Source organism: Phascolarctos cinereus, unplaced genomic scaffold, assembly GCF_003287225.1.
Source record: "Phascolarctos cinereus isolate Bilbo 61053 unplaced genomic scaffold, phaCin_HiC Scaffold_5;HRSCAF=322, whole genome shotgun sequence".
NCBI lineage: Eukaryota > Metazoa > Chordata > Mammalia > Diprotodontia > Phascolarctidae > Phascolarctos > Phascolarctos cinereus.
In genome coordinates this window covers 454671791-454690198 of record NW_027555958.1, presented here as the reverse complement: position 1 = coordinate 454690198, position 18408 = coordinate 454671791, and the positions used below count along the sequence as shown (strand labels likewise).

At 45.2% G+C, this 18408-nt stretch overlaps 1 protein-coding gene across 1 annotated transcript; it reads right to left on the bottom strand.

The window, feature by feature from the left end:
- Positions 1–4175: 4175 nt before the first annotated feature.
- On the bottom strand, positions 4176–16440 carry DIO1 (iodothyronine deiodinase 1). The gene is made up of 4 exons (XM_020987818.2): positions 16029–16440; positions 13895–14038; positions 5620–5819; positions 4176–4658 (listed from the first exon to the last, which is right to left on the bottom strand). Exons 1-4 carry the CDS (start codon positions 16357–16359, stop codon positions 4590–4592), a joined length of 744 nt encoding a protein of 247 aa, XP_020843477.1. The 5' UTR covers positions 16360–16440; the 3' UTR covers positions 4176–4589.
- Positions 16441–18408: the final 1968 nt, after the last annotated feature.

Here is an 18408-nt window from a genome sequence, read left to right as displayed (position 1 = left end):
ATGTGGGAAGTTTTTCCTTAGCTCAGCCTCTTGGCAACTTCATCAATAATGATTCAACAAGAATTTACCAAGCACCCAGGCTTAGCCCAACACTGTGCTAAGCACTAAACATTCAAAGACAGAACAGTAAGTGGCCCCTTTTCACTGGCACATTATGGTCCATTGGTGAAAACAACATGTATATGTGTAACTAATGAAAGAATGGAAAGCATTTCTTGAACTTCCTGTGTGCCATGCACTGTGATGAGTGTTGGGGTGATAAATGCAAAAGGGAGACAGCACATGCCCTCAAAGAGCTCACTTTCTTTTTTGTTTTATTTTTATTTTTGAGTTCTAACTTCTCTCCCTCCAGCCCCTCCCGCACCCATGGAGAAGGCAAGAAATATGATACCCATTATACACACACCGTCATGTAAAACATTTCCTCATTAGCCATGTTAAAAAAAAAAAAAGGAAAAATGCTTCCATCTGCACTGCTGAACCCATCGGTTCTCTGTCTGGAGGCGGACAGCATTTTACATGAGTCCTTTGGAGTGGTTGTGGGTCATTGTATTGATCAGTTACCAGGTCTTTCACAGTTGATGAGTGTTGCAATATTGCACTGTTCTCCTGGTTCTACTTTGTATCAGTTCACATAAGTCTTCCCAGGTTTCTCTGAAACTGTCCCCTTTATCATTTCTTATAATACAATAGTATTACATCACATTGGATGTCTAGCCATTTCCCAGTTGATGGACATCCCCTTGGTTTCCCATTCTTTGCCACCACAAAAAGAGCTGCTGTAAATATTTAAATATGTACATGTGGATCCTTTCCCTTTTTTAAAAAAAATCTCTTTGGGGTATGGACCTAGTAGTGGTATTGCTGGGTCAAAGGGTATGCGCAGTTTTATAGCCTTTTGGGTGTTGTTCCAAATTGCTCTCCAAAGTGGCTGGACCAGTTCACAAGGAGCTTATATTCTGACGGAGATGGGCTGATGGGGAGGATTTCGTTCTAGAAGTCATAGAAATAGTGAGTGGTGCCAAACTGCAGTTCTCTAACACCTTCTCAGAGGCTAGGAGAGCAGTTCCTAGAGCAAGGGGCAGGGAGGGTGGCAAGAAGATGACAGGGGTGAACAGCTCTCTGCCATCGTAGTCTACTGACGTGGCTGGCTAGAGAGCAGACTCTGTATAAGAATGAACTCATTGCCTCATTGGTAACAGGGTGTCCCAAAAGTCTTAGTGCAGTCGAGGTAGGCCCAACAGGAACAGCAGCTGGGGTGAGGGAAGACCTCATGTGGAGGGGGCTGTTTGAGCTGAGCTGTGAAGAGAGCTAGGCATTCTAAGGCAGAGGTGAGGAAGGGGAGACAGCCTAGATAAAGGCCCAGGGGTAGGAGATGGATTGTCATGTACAAGGCCCAGCAAATAGGTCACTTTGGTTGGAACACAGGGCACATAAAGAAGTCACGTTGAAAAGGTCACTCAGTGTTTTTTGTTCTTCTGTTTTCAATAAGGGAGGCAGAAATAGTGTAGAACGGAAGAGAGAAGGAAGGGAGAAAGAAAAAAGGAAGAAAGAAGAAAAGGGGAAGAGGGAAGGAAAGGAAAGAAAAAAGGTCGTTAGACTTTTTTAATGGATACAGAAGAGAACAAGAGGACAACTGGGCAGTTTTGGAAAGTTACATGCTTAGTTTATTACACATTTAAAGAAAAGCAAGAGAGATCCACAGTTTCATGTACAATCCTCTTTTTCTGTTTACTCTGTACATGGAAAACGCATTTTATTTGGTGTTTGTTAAATTCAGAATTTTAAAAAATTGAGTGACATGGTCAGATTATACTTCAAGGATTTCAAATTGGCAGCCATCCAGAGGATGGACGGAGTGCGGGGACTAATTGGAGGCCATTGTAATAGTCCAGGTGGGAAGTGATAGGGTCATAGATTTTAAGCTGTAAGGGGCCTTAGATGCCATCTTCTCCAACTCCCTCATGAGGAAACTGAGGCAGAGAATAGTGTAAGTGACCTGCCCAAAGTCACACAGGCAGGTAGTGACCGAGATGGGGGCAGAGTGGTTACGGTGTGAGTAGAGATCAGCCTCCATAGGGGTTGTTGTTATTTGTGTCTTCTCCTCATTGTAGGACAGCCTTTGAGATATGACAGTTATGATACAGTTTGTTGACATCTCTGCTGGCTAAATGTCCCCACCTCCTTCAACTGATCCTCAAGACTGGCTGTGAACAGTCTGTGCTGCTGGACTGTGCCCTTGTCCTAAACATCCATCCCTTTTGAAGTAAAGGGCACGCCTCAGAGTTCACTTTATTTTTTTAAATTAATTTATTTTATCGACAATCACTTCCATAAGCTTCTGAGTTTTAAATTTTTCTCTCCCTCCCTCCCCACCTCCCCAAGATGGCGTGCAATCTAATACGGACTATACATATATATTCCTATTAAATATATTTTCACATTAGTGATGTTGTAAGGAAGAATTAGAACCAATAGGAGGAATCACAAGAAAGAGAAAACAGAACAAAACAGAAGAAAAAAAGAGCAAATAGTATGCTTCGATCTGCATTCCACCTCCACAGTTCTTTCTTTGGATGTGAATACCCAGAGTTCACTGTAGATAAAATACAGCAGGACATGCCTGTGACCTTTGGGTCATGCACTCAGTTAAGGCACATCTTTGAACAGGCACATTTTTGAGTGTGGCTTATCATCTGAGCTGTCTTTCTGGCATTAACCCAGGCTGCCTTAAAGTGTTGTTTATTTTATAATGTGTGTGTCCATCTCCCTAGGCAGAATCATAGACCAGAGAATTTGAGGTAGGGAAAGAGCCTTAAAACGTAATGATGGCAACAATGATGATGATGATTTCTATAGTGGTTTAAGGTTTGCAAAGCACTTTAAAGTATCTCATTTGATCTTAGATGATGATAAATGGAGGCAGAGCTGGAAGGGGTCTTGGAGCAGAGAATATTAGACTTGGAAGTCACCTTAGAACACTGGCTCTCAAAGAAACCTCACCCCCCACCCTGAAGATAGAAAATGCTAGAGCTAGGAGAAGCCTTTGAGACCCTCTGGTGCAGCTCCCTTATTTGTCAGGTGAAGGGGAAGTGTCCACGGGAGTATTGATTCCAATCTGTTCTGGAAGTGTTGGAAATGACCCACCCAAGGGGAAGAAGCAGGAAGGAATAAGCATTCATGTGGTACCTGCTGTGTGCCAGGCACTATACCAAGTGCTTTACAATTATTATCTTGTTTGATCCTTACAATAATCCTATGAGGCAGGTGCTGTGATTATACCCATTTTACAGTTGAGGAAACTGAGGCAAACGGGATATGTGATTTGCCTGGAGTTGCACAGCTAGTTGTACAATGGGAGAGTGAACCATCAGCTTAGAGGGAAATGTTTCTGTAACAATTGTCCTTACTACTCTTGGCCAGGAGGGTACCGGCTGAGCTGAGAGAAGTGCTAACTAGCTGTCTAGTTTGGCTGGACATAGAACACATGAAGAAGAACAGAATGAAGGGAGGTCAGAAATGGAGGTTGAGGCTGGGATCTGGGGACACTGTATTTAATTAAATAGTTCTTATTTTCTCTTGTGGGCAATGGGGAGTCATTTGAGGTGTTTGAGCAGGGCAGTAATGCGGTGAGATCAAAGTATTAAGAAACTTTTGAGACTTATGTGAAGGCAGGATTGGTGAGATCAGAAACTAAAGACCAGTGGGGACCAGTTGGGGGACTGAGATCATACCTGAGGAATGAAGCCACTCACCTTTAGAACTCCTTTCCTGGCTGTCCCAAAGGCTGAGCACCCAGTGTCTCCAGCCAGCCCCAGAACACCGGCCTCTCCCCCAGCCTGTCGCTGCTGCCTTTATACGCATCACCCCATCCCTCCCCATTATTTCTGAAAAGGCTGTGCCAATAAATTGCACGATCGTTCCACCCACTATTGCTGTGACTGACTTCCCGTGCCAAAGCGCCTTTCTCCGGCCACTATCCCCGGTATGTGCTAAGTGCCCCTGTTAGATTGTTAAATTCTCTGAGGGCAGGGACTAGCTCACTCTTGCATGTGTATCCTCCGTGCTTAGTACAGCGCCTGGAACATATTAAATGCTTAATAAACGCTTTTTCAATCAATCATTCATTCACTCATTCACCATGCGCAGAAAAGAAAATGAAAAGGCTACCTCCGTTGAAGTATCATTAGGTCTTTTTAATCACTTCCATGTGCGCTCGCTGCCTCTTATAAACATTTTCTCACATCAAGTCCCAGCTGGCCTGAGCTTTAGGCTATGACTCTCATAAATAAATATTCACAGAAGCAGGACCGAAACACACAGGGGCTTGCCTACCGGATCCTTCCAAAGCCGGATGGAATCCGCCGCACGTGATGATTAGAAGGCTTGCAAAACCATCAGAAAAGCAGATTTTTCTTAAATGAACTTGGGAGTAACCGAGCAAGCTGAACTGACCCAGCGTCTGAGATGAGGACCGTGGGAGCCAATGATCCAAGCGCCTTCCAGCCCAGTAGGCGTGATCTGGCGCGTGGGGGAGTGGAGAAGCCTTAATCGCTTCTGCCACTGGAAATGTAGGACTTCCTTGTGGTTTATCTGCTGAACTTTTCCAGGACAGCCCGGACTTCTTCTGGGTGGTAATTCCAAGGGCCTGGGTCACCCTGAAAGAGAAAAAAAAAACATCTCTGATGGGCTTTCACTGCAGGATCAATCTTCGATCCTTACTACAGATTTGATACTTGGAACTGAAGGGACCTTTAGAATTTCACTGGCCAACCCCTTCCTTTTACAGGTGAGCAAATGAAGACCAAGGGGGTAGAAACAACTGGCCTGAGGTCACACAAGAAGTTGATGTCAAGGCCAGGATTCAAACCCAGGTCTCCCAACTCCCAGGATTCTTTCCACTCTGCCAGGAGAAGTCAATCTACCATGCTGATAGCGAACGGGTTGTTGGCTTGTTAAGGTATCTCCTAGCTGCCCAGGACTGTGGGCTCATGGGCTTTAGAGCTAGAGGGGCTCAAGAGAGCATTGATCTTAGGCCAAGCCTCCTCGTCTGTGCTACACACGTCAGAGAGAGGCAACGTGGTGGAAGGGTAGAATGCTGAAGGAGAAGCCCTGGACTGCAGTTCTTCGTGGGGTACTTACTAATTGTAGCAAAGCATTTAGCTTCCTTGAATCTCATCCCCTACGTGTGTAAAACAAAGATAATTGTAACTGTGGCCCTACCTCAGAGACTCACGATGAAACTGAATGATATAATGTACATAAACCAGTTTGCAAGACCCCACAGAAATGTTTATTATTATTGTTGTTCTGTTGTTTCAATTGTGTCCAACTCTTCATGACCCCATTTGGGGTTTACTTGGCAAGTTTACGGGAGTGGTTTGCCATTTCCTTCTCCTGCTCATTTTATAGATGAGGAAACTGAGGCAAACAAGGTTAAATGACTTGCCCAGGGTCACATAGCTAGGGAACCCATTAGTCTATATTTATCTTAATGCTTCCCAAGATTATATTAATGTTCTAGATAGCCATGCCATGTGGTTTACTCACCCTGAGCTTGTGGTTCCCTAAGACCCCCAAACCTTTTTCAAAAGGCCCCCTGAAATCACCCACTCATACCTTGAAGAGGATCTTCCCTTCCAGGAGAACATAGAAGCGCTCTGGGAGTGCAGCATATTTTTTGCTGGTCAGGTTGTCCATGGTGTCTAAAACAATGGGGCACAGTGGCTTCCTGTCCATTAATAGCTGGGCAGCCTCCATTCGATTCTGGAGGGTGCGATGCTGTTTAATGTCTATATTGTTTGCAAAAGCCCAGCCATCTAATGGAGAAAGACAAGTCAAGTCAACAAGTAAGCACCTGCTGTGTGCCAGGCATTGTGCTAAGTACTGGGGATACAAAGAAAGGCAAAAGCCCAGTCCCTGCCCTCAGGGAGCTCATATTCTAACGAAGAATACGACATGCAAACAGCTAGATACAAACAATATACATACAGGGTAAATTGGAGATAGTTTCAGAGGAAGAAAGGAGAGAAATAAGCATTTATTAAGTGCCAGCCACTGAGCCTTGAAACAACCTTATATAGTAAATGCAATTATTATGCCCACATTATAGATGAGGAAACTGAGTCACAGAGAACTAAGTTACTTGCTCAGGGTCACACCTCTAGTCAGCTTCTGAGGCTGGACTGGGAAGGCACGAGCAGTTGTAGGTACCAGGCAATGGGAAAGGGAAGAACAGAGATGACTTTGGGTGTGATGGATGGATAAATGATAACATTCTTTGATGTAAGCTTTTGAGGTGGTTAATGAGGCACTCAGGCTCCACAAACAGGTTCAGGATGTGCTCACTACGATCCAAAAGAGAAACCGGGCCCAGCCCTGTAAGATACAGGTCCCCATCCTGAGTTCCCTGGGACATCTCTAGCACAGCGGGCGGCTGAAGGCCAGCTGCAAGGGAAGGCTCACCCCGAGGAGCCGCTGATCCCTCACTCTGGGAAGAAGAAACAGTGATTTGCAGCATTGGGAGTGTGAGAGTCACTGGGCTCAGCCACTTGGTGAGAAATAGATAACGGGGCTGCCCTGTTCTCCCAGAATCGGGATGCGAGGCTGTGAGCAGCAGGGCCTTGGGAAGTCAGAAGACCAGTCATTGATTTTGATGAGGAAGGGGCCTTCAGAGCTCTCCAGCTTGGTGTTTTTAACCTGGGGTCCCTGGATAGATGTTGAGGAGTCTATGAACCTACATACATAAACCATTCTAAGAAATCTGATCCCAGCCCCTCCTCTTGGCAGGCTGAGGAGTCTGGGTTTGAATCTGGGCCTGAAGAAAGACTGAATCGTCCCGGTCAGTCAAAAGGGATGTTGGGCTGCTTGGGCAGAGCACCCAGGATGGCGGTTGTCTGCTCTGGTTAGGTCACACTTGGAGGCCTGGCCTCAGTTCCTGGTGCCATTGTTTAGGAAGGATGTTGGTCAGATGGCAAGCCACCAGAGGAGGGTGACCAGGATGGCAAAGGACTTTGAATTAATGCCTCATCAATCAGTAAGCATTTATTAGGCACCTACTATATGCCAAGTACTAGAAGTCAGCTGAAGGAACTGGGATTGTTTAGCTGGGAAGAGAAGACTCAGGGGAATGTGAAGGCTGTCTTCAAGTATCTGAAGGGTTATGTTATTCATGGTGGCACCAAAGAGCAGAAATTGGAAGATTATGGCTCAACATGAGGAAAAACTTAACATTTAATCTCATCAAATATGGAATGGGCTTCTTGCCTCAGGAGATAGTGGGTTCCCTATCATGTTTTGGAACGAATGTATCTTCATATATTTGAAATGTTAAAATAGATAAATATAAACATATATTGGGGGGGGAGACAGATAGACAGACAGACAGACAGAGTCATATGTAGGTGGGGATAAGAGGCCCTGTAGACAGAGAGCAAAGTGGAATCAGGAATCTTGAGAAGAGTTAGGGAATAAGGTTTATATAAATGAAGCTGTATTCCAGTGAACTCAGACGTAAAGCTGCAAGGAAATTAAGAGATCTTTTATCAGAGGTCTTAACCTAGGGTCTGTGGATTTTAAAAAATAGATTTTCTAACTGTATTTCAATGTAATTGAGTCATTTGGAAATCTCATGGATTTTATTTTATGCCTTTAAAAACGTGGTTCTAAGAAGGGGCCATCGGTTTCAGCAGCTTAACTGCTGGGGGAGGGGGGGTCCCTGACACAAAAAACGGGAAGAATCCTCCGTCTAGTCCAGCTGCAGCTCACACATGGGAGGGGATTTGACTAGTAAGTTGACTAGCAGTAAATAGCAGAGTGAGGCTGAAACTTGGGTCCTTCAATTCCAAATCCAGGGAACTTTCCATTCAAACCAGCTGTTTCAAATTTGAAGCCAATATAGATAACCTGAAAGTAGCTTCTGTTCAGGGCTGGGTAGGAATGCGCTAATTTCCAGTCAAAGGTGGCTAAGTGAGCTAATATTTATTTATTTATTTAAATTAGATTTCATTTTTTCAATCAGTGAAAATCCACCTTGTCTCCCTCCCTCTCTCCCTCCCCCTCACTCCCCCCCCCATTGAGAATGAAAGAAAACAAAACCTCGGTTATAAACATGTATAGTTAAGCAAAACAAATTTCTGCATAGGTCATGTCCATTTCATTGTTCAGTCATTTTCAGTCATGTCCAACTCTCTGTGACCCCATTTGGGGTTTTCTTGGAAAAGATACTGAAGTGGTTTGCCGTTTTCTTCTCTAGCTCATTTTACAGATGAGGCAATTTAGGCAAACAGGATAAGGTGACTTGTCCAAGGTGTCACAACTGGTATCTGAGACCAAATTTGAACTCCAGGCCAATATTCTATCCACTGTGCCACCTAGCGGCCCCTATTTCCATAGTTTTCTTAAGATTCTCATGACCTAACAGAACCACTCCGCCAGGCCTTGTCTGATTATACTCCCTCTAAGAACCCTAATGATGATAGAGCTCAGGGGGATGTATCATTCCCCATATTAGGATGTAAGCAGTTTATCCTTGTCAGGTCTGTTATGGTTGTTTATTCATGTTCACTCTTTTATATTTCTGTTAACTACTATGTTTGTGCTTCAAAGTTTCTATGCAGCTCTGGTCTTTCATTAGGAATGCTTGGAAGTTTTCTATTTCATTAAAATTCCATTTTTTCCTCCTGTAGAGATTTACTTAGTTTTGCTGCATAAGCTATTCTTGACCTTTAAACCTGTATATCCTTTGCTTTCTGGAATATTAAATTCTAAGCTCTCTGCTTCTCTATGGTGGTGGCTGTTAAATCATGTGTGATCCTGACTGTGGCTTCTCAGTAGCTGAATTTTTTCTTTCTGGCAGTTTGCAATATTTTTTCTTTGGGCTGCAGGCTCTAGATTTTGGCTATGATGTTTTTGGCTTGTCTTTCAGGAAGTGACTGGTAGGTTCTTCCTATTTTTACTTTGTTCTCTGGTTCTAAGAGATCTAGGCAGTTTTCTTTTAAGATTTCTTAAAATGTGATATCAAGATTCTTGTTTTAGGCTTGGCTTTCAGATAGTACAAAGATTCTTACATTTTTTTCCTTCAGTCTGTTTTCCAGGTCAGTTTTTTTTTCTATGAGATACCTTGCCTTTTCTTTTGACTTTGCTTTAATATTTCTTGTTGCCTATGGAGTCTTTGGTTTCTATTTGGCCGATTCTAATTTTCTGGGAGTTGGTTGCTTGGGCAAGGTTTTGCGTCTCTTATGCCGCAGTGTGAATTTCTTTCCCAATTCTTTCTTCCATATCTCTCATTTCTTTTCCATTTTTTCCCCTCTGCCATCCCTGTCATCATAACAGCTTTTTATGGTGAAATTCCTTTTTTATTTGCCCATTCTCCTGGCGTGCTTCCTGACTTTGGACTTGATGTCTCCGTGGTCAGGCTCTGAATATGTTTGGAGGAAAGGTTGGTGCTGGTGCTGTTTCTGCTTTCTGGGGCACTAAATGTTGTATTATTCCAGGATCTCAGGGGCAGCTCAGGCTGGCGACCTGCAGGCTTCACTCCCAAAGTGATCCAGGGCAAAATCTGATCGCTGCCCTCCAGAAAGTTCCTGACCTGGATTTGGGTCTGAACAATAATAGATTATCCCTGGGCTTAGCCATTACCAGCCAGCTGGATTGCAGGCTCCCTTTGGTCTGACATTCCTGCCTTATTCCTCTATAGGCTTAAGACTGGGCTAGGGGCTACAAGTGAGACCCTGCTCTACTTCCGGGACCCGAGCCACGTCACTGCTGCTTGTTTCTGAAGCCATCCTCTTTCAGTACACAGCCCAGGGCAGGTCCCTGTAATGGGGAGGGCGTGGGATTAAAGGGTAGTACAGGTCCCTCTCTTAATCTTCCTTGGATCTTGAACTCAGAATTGGGTCGTGGGCAACAAAGGGGCCAGTTGTCACCTGTCTCTCTTGAGGTGCTCCAGTATGGATCTGGGACCTTTACTTGTCCTGGCCCATGGACTCCTTCTGTGTTGAAATGCTCCTTGAGTAGGGGGTTTCCTGGCCAAATCCCAACCCCAATGTCTGCAGACCTCTTTGCATCCCTGTGCTAGCCTGGACTGGAAAAAGGACTCATGGTGACTCCCCATCCGGTTTTAGTATGGTGCATTTTCTTTTCTTTTTTCTTTTTGCAGACATAAGTAGTTTATTGTGCGTTTAGTCAAAACACGTTCAAAATGGAAATTCAATGACTATGTGCCACCAGAAACAATTAACTAATTAGCTTCTATGAGCGTATAATGCTTAACACATTACTGCAGGAAAAATGGTAATCCACTGTCTTCTATACCTAACTCCAACCCAAATGGTAAAGCCAGTTTTATTGAAATGGGGTCAGTGATCAAAGATTACCATCCACAAATCAGCACTAACAGTAATGGCAGATGAGTCTTTGCTTTTGCTGAAAAAAAGGGGGACAAGAATGTTAAAGTCCACAGTACAGTAGGTGAGCGATCACCTGTGCACTTCTGTTTGATATCTTAATTAATGATTTAACCATGGTTTTCAAAGCAGCAATTTACTGAGGCAGAACGGCTCTTTGCTGTTCTAGGTTTCTATGCTTCTATTTGTAATTTTGCTCCTGGTGCCAGAGTTTATATGGTGGCAAACAATGAGTAAGCATTAGGGATAACCAAAAGAAGAAAGGGAAGGAGAATGTAGGGTTGGTAAAAAGCGATGGGGTGGGCTAACAGAAACATGAGTAATAAACTACTTCTTTTAAAACAGTTTGAATAAAGGCTTCAAACCTCAACACCAAAGTCATGTTTTCTGATTAGGACTTCAAGTACTACACTTAACTTTTGAAACTGTAAAATGGTTTCAAACAGAAAAAAAAAATCCTTAAACCAGAAACAGAAACCATGAAATGTGTCCACAAAAACATACTGAAATAGTGCAAGACTTCCCATCAAACATGGAAGACCTCGACTTTGGAAAGAAAAAACTAGACAGATATGATCATTTCACTCACATTGCTCAGTGTAAGGAAAACGAAAGCTGGGCATGTGGTGTGTTGTCCAGCTCTGCTTGGAGGACCCTTGTGGAGAAGGCTGGGGGGAGCTCATAGTACCACTTCCTGCTTATTAGCCATCTTGTCTCCCCCTTGAAAGCTAGTGTTTATGACAAGAAGCCCTCTAAGTCAGCGAACCTAGCTCAGCCACCCTCAGTTCATTGAATGGTTATGGCAAACACACAGCTTTCCCTGACAATGTGCAATGTCCATTGGTCAGGAAGGCCAGCAGTGGAAATGAAAGTGGACTGAAGATCTTGGTCCCAGCATGTCGAGGGCCACGGACTTTTTTTTAGGGTCTCGTAGGGAGGGTGCTTGGTCTGTGCCGCCAGGTAAGAGTTATGTACAGTGCAAGTTGGAGAAAGGGAGAGTCCTGGAGGAAGGCTTCTCCACTCTCAGGGTCATCGAGGAGTGGTATCTTAGTGGGAGTATACTACAGACCACCTTGGCAGGAAGAGGAAATAGATGAGATGTTTGGGAAATAAGTCTCACACCTGGCACAGAGGTAGCCTCCATGAGAAAGAGGCACAAATAGCACTCTCTCTCCCAAGAGAAGATGAACCAGAACATTCTTGGCTCCACTGAATGAATGATCATTTCATTATTCAGGCAGCAGAAGGAACCGCTCTTTTGTACTTGTTCTGATCAATGAGGAGGAACCAGTCACTAGGTGCTAACATTTTTTTTTTTTGGCAATTGGGGTTAAGTGACTTGGCCAGGGTTAGTTAGTAAGTATCAAGTGTTTGGTCTGAGACTGCATTTGAACTCAGGTCCTCCTGACTTCAGGGCTAGGTGCTCTATACACTACTGCCACCTAGCTGCCCCCAGGTGCTACCATTTCACTGCAGTGTTAGATGCCCTCTGACAGCTCCCCTAGACATTGTGAGAGCAGATTTCTAAGAGTTTAGGGAAACATCTATAGATGTGAGCACCCATGAATGATGCAGACCTATCACAAATGAAATGCTAAATGTAATAGCTAGCATTTATTTGAGGCAGGTAGGTGGTGCAGTGGATAGAGTCCTGGCCCTGGAGTTAGGAAGACAAATTTGGCCTCACTTACCATGACAGTATGACCCTGGGCAAGTCACTTCACCCTGTTTGCCTCAGTTTCCTCATCTGTAAAGTGAGCCAGAGAAGGAAATGGCAAGCCACTCTAGTATCTCTGCCAAGAAAACCCCAAATGGGGTCACGGAGAGTCAGACAGGACTGAACAACAATGCAACTTGGAGAAGAAAGGCCTTGGCTCGGGGGTAGGGCCTGATAGCAGCCTCTATATATCTGAAACACTATTGTCTAAGAGAAAGATTAGCTGTGCTGTGCTTGGCCCCAGACAATTGAAGTAGGAGTAATGAGGGAAAGTCACAGAGAGCGGATTTCAGTTTGGTTCAAGCTAAAGCTTCCCAATATTCAGAATGATTCCAAGCGGAGCAGGCTATTTTGGGGGGCAGGGAGGTCTCTCGTTGTTGGAGGTCTTCAAAAATAGCCGGATGGCCACTTGCTGGGTATTTTGTAGAGCAAACTCAAAAAGAAATGATTCCCGCTTGCCACATTTTGACTTGGACAACTGCAAATTAGCATTATAGAGGTTACATGGCATTTTTATTTGTTTTGTTCAACATTTTCCAGTTACATTTTAATCTGATTTGAGCAACACTCTGGAATGTTGCGGGGCCCCAGCTGCCTGCCTAGTGCCTCTGTTATAAAGGGTTACCCACTGGACAAGATGGATTCTGGGTGGTGAAGGAAGGAAATGGGTAATGTTGGAGGAGTTCTGGGAAGACACTGCTGACAAAGCTATGACTTGCCCCAACCAAGAGAATTATGTGAGGAAAATGGTAGTTGTTCATCTTCCTTGATCCAGAGGTCCCTCTACCGGGCTCAACAAGAAGGTCAATGACAAGGGGCAGCTAGGTGGCACAGTGGATAGAGCGCTGGGCCCTGGGGTCAAGAGGACCTGAGTTCAAATCTGGCCTCAGACACATGCTACTCACTAGCTGTGTCACCCTGGGTATATGAATGCAATGGGATATTATTAAGCTGTGAGAAAAAATGAGGATTCAAAGAAACTTGCGAAGACTCGTGCAGACTGGCATGGAACAAAGAAGCCACAGCCAAGAGAACAATGCACACAATGAACACAACTACATACAGGAAAAGAACGCTGAAAAGACATTGGAATTCAGATGAGCATTATGTCAAGAGGCGGTGGGCCACAGGTGCAGAGTACTGCATATGCTATCAGACATGCTGAACATGTTGACTTGTTCTACTTAACTACTTTTCTTCATAACAAAGGAGTTATTATATAGGGAGCATTAGATGATGATAGTGACATGTTTTTACATTTTTAAATTAAAATTTTATCAGTTAAACCTTTCTTAAAAAGATGATCTCTGGGGGTCCATATAACTCTGAGAGCAAGATGTATAGAAGCCTGACAAAAAGAGGGAGGAGAATCAGGGGAAAGCCAATAAGCATTTATCGAGCTCCTATTGTAGACCAGGCACTGTGGTCAACCCTTTACAAATATTATCTCATCGGATCCTTACAAAACTCTGGGAAATAGATGCTATTATTATGCCCATTTACAGCTGAGGGAATTGAGGCAGAGATTAAGCGACTTGCCCAGGGTCACACAACTAGTAAGTGTCTGATGCTAGAGTTGAGGCCCGGTCTTCCTGATTCCTGGCGCAGCGTTCTAACCACTGCACCGCCACCTGCCAATGACAGAATCTTGGACTTGGAAGGGACTTCAGAGGGTCTCGGAAACCATCTGTTCCTTTTGGGGGGCATCTAGGCTTTGTTACCATCATGAGGACACCCAGCCAGCCACCCACTCAGGACCATGGCTTTGTACCTGTGGCATGAGCTTCTTCAATGTAAATAATGAGAAAATCTGCTATCGAGCTGAAATCTTCAATGAGTTTCTGGAACTGGTCAAATTTGAGGATAAATGAGGGTCAGGTGCAGCTTCCAAAATTCAACACCAAAGGCCTGCTGCCTGCAACAGAAAAACAACCATGAAAACCCTGGTGCCCATTAACATAGACTCTAGATAATGAGACAGCTCCTTGGGGTGAGACAAATAGTGTTCACTGCTTTGGTTGGGAGGGGCCTTAGACTAGGGAATGCCAGAGCTGGGAGGGGCCTTAGAAAATGGAATGTCAGAGCTGAGAGGGACCTAGAACAGAGAATGTCAGAGCTGGGAGGGCCCTTAGAACAGGGAATGTCAGAGCTGGGAGGGACCTAGAGCAGGGAATGCCAGAGCTGAGAGGGACCTAGAACAGGAAATGTCAGAGCTGTAAGGGGGCTTAGAATAGGGATGTAAAACCTTTGAGGGAATTAGAACAGAGAAAGCCAGAGGCTGGAAGGCCCTATGGAACTCAAAATGTCCGAGTTGTGAGGGAGCTTAGAATAGGGAATGCCAGAGCCAGGAAAGACCTAGAACAGGGAATTACAGAGCTGGGAGGGGCCTTAGAACACAGAATGGCAAAGTTGAGAGGGACCTTAGAACAGAAAATATCAAAATTTGATGGGTCCTTGGGAGGGAGAATGGCAGAGCTATGAGGGGATGCTGGGTCTGGGAGGAACCATAGAATAGAGAATGCTAGAACGTACAACACTGAATGGTAGAGTGGAAAGTAACCTTCATTATCTTTTCCAATCTCCTTGTTCTACAGATGGGGAAACTGAGGCTCAGGGGGGCGAGGTGGATTGCCAGTTCGTGGCATAGCTGCAGCTGAAATATTCTCTATCTTATACTGTGCACGTCTGGCAAAAACTGGCAGGAGATTCGGCAGCTCTCAGGGCAGCTTAGTGGGGAAGGGGATAAAGTTCTGGGCCTGGAATCAGGAAGACTCACGCTCCTGAATTCAAATCTGGCCTCAGACACTTAGTAGCTGTGTGACCCTGGGCAAGTCACTTAACCCTGTTTGCCTCAGTTTCATCATCTGGAAAATGAGCTGGCGAAGAAAATGGCAAACCTCTCCAGTATCCTTGCCAAGAAAACCCCAAATGGGGTCATGGAGAATCAGGCACCACTGAAAATCGACTGAACAAACATATGCCACGTGAAGTTAATCAGTTCAGTTTAATTCAGCAAGTGGACACGTGGCGCTAGGTTCTGGGGACACATAAACAAAATTGAAACTGTGTGTCCTGGCCCCAAGGAGAAGTGAAGGGCAAAGGGGGACAGAGTGGGCTCTGGCCTGGCCAGCCCTAGGGGATTCTAACCACTGTGTTACCCGGCTAGTGCTCGCTGATACAGACATGGATGTCCCCAATAGGTCCTGATGACCAAATCACAGAATTAAGGGACGTGTCTTTACTCAAAGAAGCAATGGAACATTTTCACCAGGGATTTGACCCAACATGTCCTGGGTAGGTTTAGTTCTGAGGAGTCCCATGGCTTTTCAGACTTCAGTTGTACCTCAAGTCCACCCTGGCTGCCTGCTGGAAGGGAAAGGGGCCCAGACTTGAAGTCCAGAAAGCTGGATTTGAGTCTGGGCTCTGCCACTTATGAACCAGGTGATGGTGGCGCGGTCCCTTTGCCATGGGAGTCTCCATTTCCTCACCTCTAAAGTAGGGGTAGGGGTGGGGAGTAGGCTTGGGTGAGATGACTTAAGGTCCACTTCCAAGGAGACGCTAGAATTCCTCCCAAGCCAACCGACACCCACAATTCAATTTAACTAAGTGTGTCTTTATTAAGTGCCTACTATGCAGCAGGTTCTTTGTGGTAGATTTCAGAGACAAAAAAGAGAAGCAATTTGCCAACTGTTTTACAGCCCACAGGAGGTTTTCACAGACATTCACTCACAGGACTGTTCAGACAGCTCACTGAAGTAGGCAGTCGCCCTAATTCGAAATTGGGGAAGCAGGCCCAGAATGACAACATGACCTGCCCCTATCACCTAGCAGCCTGTGACAGCCGGGATCTGGCCACTTACTCACTGCTGCCCAGGGCCATATTTCCTGTTCCCCAATTCACTGACCATGCATGAAGTCCCATATGTGGTGACTCTCCCCCTTGAGGGTGACCACAGGAGAGTTGGGGGCCAGGCCCCTCGGTAGTGCCTGGTCCTCCAGCCGCTGCCACCGCACCTTCAGGACGAAGAAGAAATACTGCAGGCTGAAGAACGTTGGGCCCCAGTTCTCATACGCAAACTGAGTGTTCTGACTAATGCTGCTTCTCTGGCCCAGGCTCAGGATGTGCCTCTTCATCATGTCTGGGAAGAGGGTCTTCAGCAGCTTCCCCACTACCACATGGCAGGCCACCTGCAGCAAGGCCCAGAGACGCCTGGCCCAGAGCAGCAGCCCAGCCATGGTGGCAAGGGAGCCCCAACCAGCCAGGCAGGACGGAGGCTGCAGACAGAGCGGGGAGAGACAGGAAGACAAAGATCAAAAGGACAGTGTGTGGGATCATTCCCAGCAGGCTCGGCCATCCCAACGGGGGTGAAGAGCCGTGAGGGCAGGAGGCTGGCCATGTGCCTGGGCTGGGAGGGGTCAAATGTACTATGTCCGCTGTTTCAAGTGAGGGAAGCCGGGGTCCTGGATTGTTTCAGGGCATCAGTCAATCAATAAACAAGCATCTTGGTGAAATGATTTATTTAGTATTTCATTTTTTCCCCAATTACACATAAAAACATTTTTAACATTTATTTTTTAAAATTTTGAGCTCTAACTCTTTCTGTCTCTCCCCTCCCTCCTCACTGAGAAGACAAAAGGTTTGACATAGGTCATGCAAAACATATTTCCAAATTAGTCATGTTGTGAAAGAAAACACAGACCAAAAAAAAAGTGTAAGAAAAATAAAGTTAAAAAAAAAGCATGCTTCAATCTGCATTTAGTCTCCATCAGTTATGTCTCTGGGGATGGATAGCATTTTTCATCCTCAATCCTTCAGAATTGTCTTGGATCACTGTATTGCTGAGAATGGCTAAGTCAGCCACAGTTGATCATCATACAATGTTGCTGTTACTGTACAATGTTCTCCTGGTTCTGCTCATTTCACTTTGTGTCAGTTCATGTAAGTTTTTCTAGTAAACAAACATTTATTAAGCGTCTACTATTTGCCAGGCACTGTGCTAAACAAAGACACATATGGCCATCCCTAGGCACTAAAGGCTATCCCTAGGGGGTATGTGGCCCAGGGCTGTCCTTAGAGGGATGTGGGACCCAGCAATGCCCCACAGGGTGTGTGGCCCCGAGCTGTCTCTAGCAAAAAAAAAAAAAGCCAGTGTGATTTTGGGCTGAATTAAAAGAGGCATAATGTCCATTTCTAGGGAGGTGAGAATACCACTGCTCTCCTCTCCAGGTAGATTGTGTCTGCAGTATGTGTGGAGCAGTCCCTGGCAGTGATCTGCAGTGACCAGTGGAGTATTTGTGAATGGCAGTCCTTTAGAACCAGCAGGAACAACAGCAGTGGAGCAGAGAGGTTCAGTGGCCCTACAGAGGTATAAACAGCCTGTCCAGGGTTACATCCTGGTCACCCTGCTTCCCTACATGTCTTCACTTTCCTCTGGACTCTGTGTGTTTAACTGGGGCTTAGCCTTTTCTCCCCTAAACTGGCATGAAGCCAAGCACTCTGCACATACTTATAGGGCTAGACTCAGTTGCCGGTCTCTCTTGACACGTGCATTTGTGGGATAATAAACCCTAGGCTTACAGGGAAAATACTCTATTGATACTCTTCTTGCTGCACTATTTCAAAGTCTTTGCTTTGAACTCACCATCTTCTGTCTGACTAGTAAAGGGAAACCCATCACTGGGGGCTTGTGTGCTATGTAGATGCAAACCCAGACTGTCTTGAACCTGGGATAGCTTTGTCTGGGGGGCTACTTGAGATGCCTCTAGGACCTACCCATGTAACGATAATTCTCATACAGATTTGCACAGATGGGTAAACAGGCATGGGAGTTGACACCTGCTGATCTTTTCTCTATCTTTTTTTTGGGTAGTATTAACATCTGTGATTGTTTCTAAACATTTAGCATTCTCCATTTTTTCTTTTTTTGTTTTGTGAGGCAACTAGGGGTTAAGTGACTTCCCCGGGGTCACACAGCTAGTAAGTGTCAAGTGCCTGTGGCGAATTTGAACTCAGCTCCTCCTGACTCCAAGGCCATTGCCCCTTCTCCCTTCTTTCTGCTATCTAGAAAGCGGATCCCTCAGTGCTTTCCAATGTGTTCCTTGGAAGGGCACACACCCCATTTCAATGGAGCAGCATCAGTGAAAGGAGAACAGAGAGCAGATATTTCTCAGCCAAAAAACAATCACCAAATAATAATAATTTCCTAATGATAATTTTCTCCTTCAAGGGGTGTAGGAATCATCAAGGGGAGCGCTGTTCTGGATAACTCTGGATTCGGAGTCAGG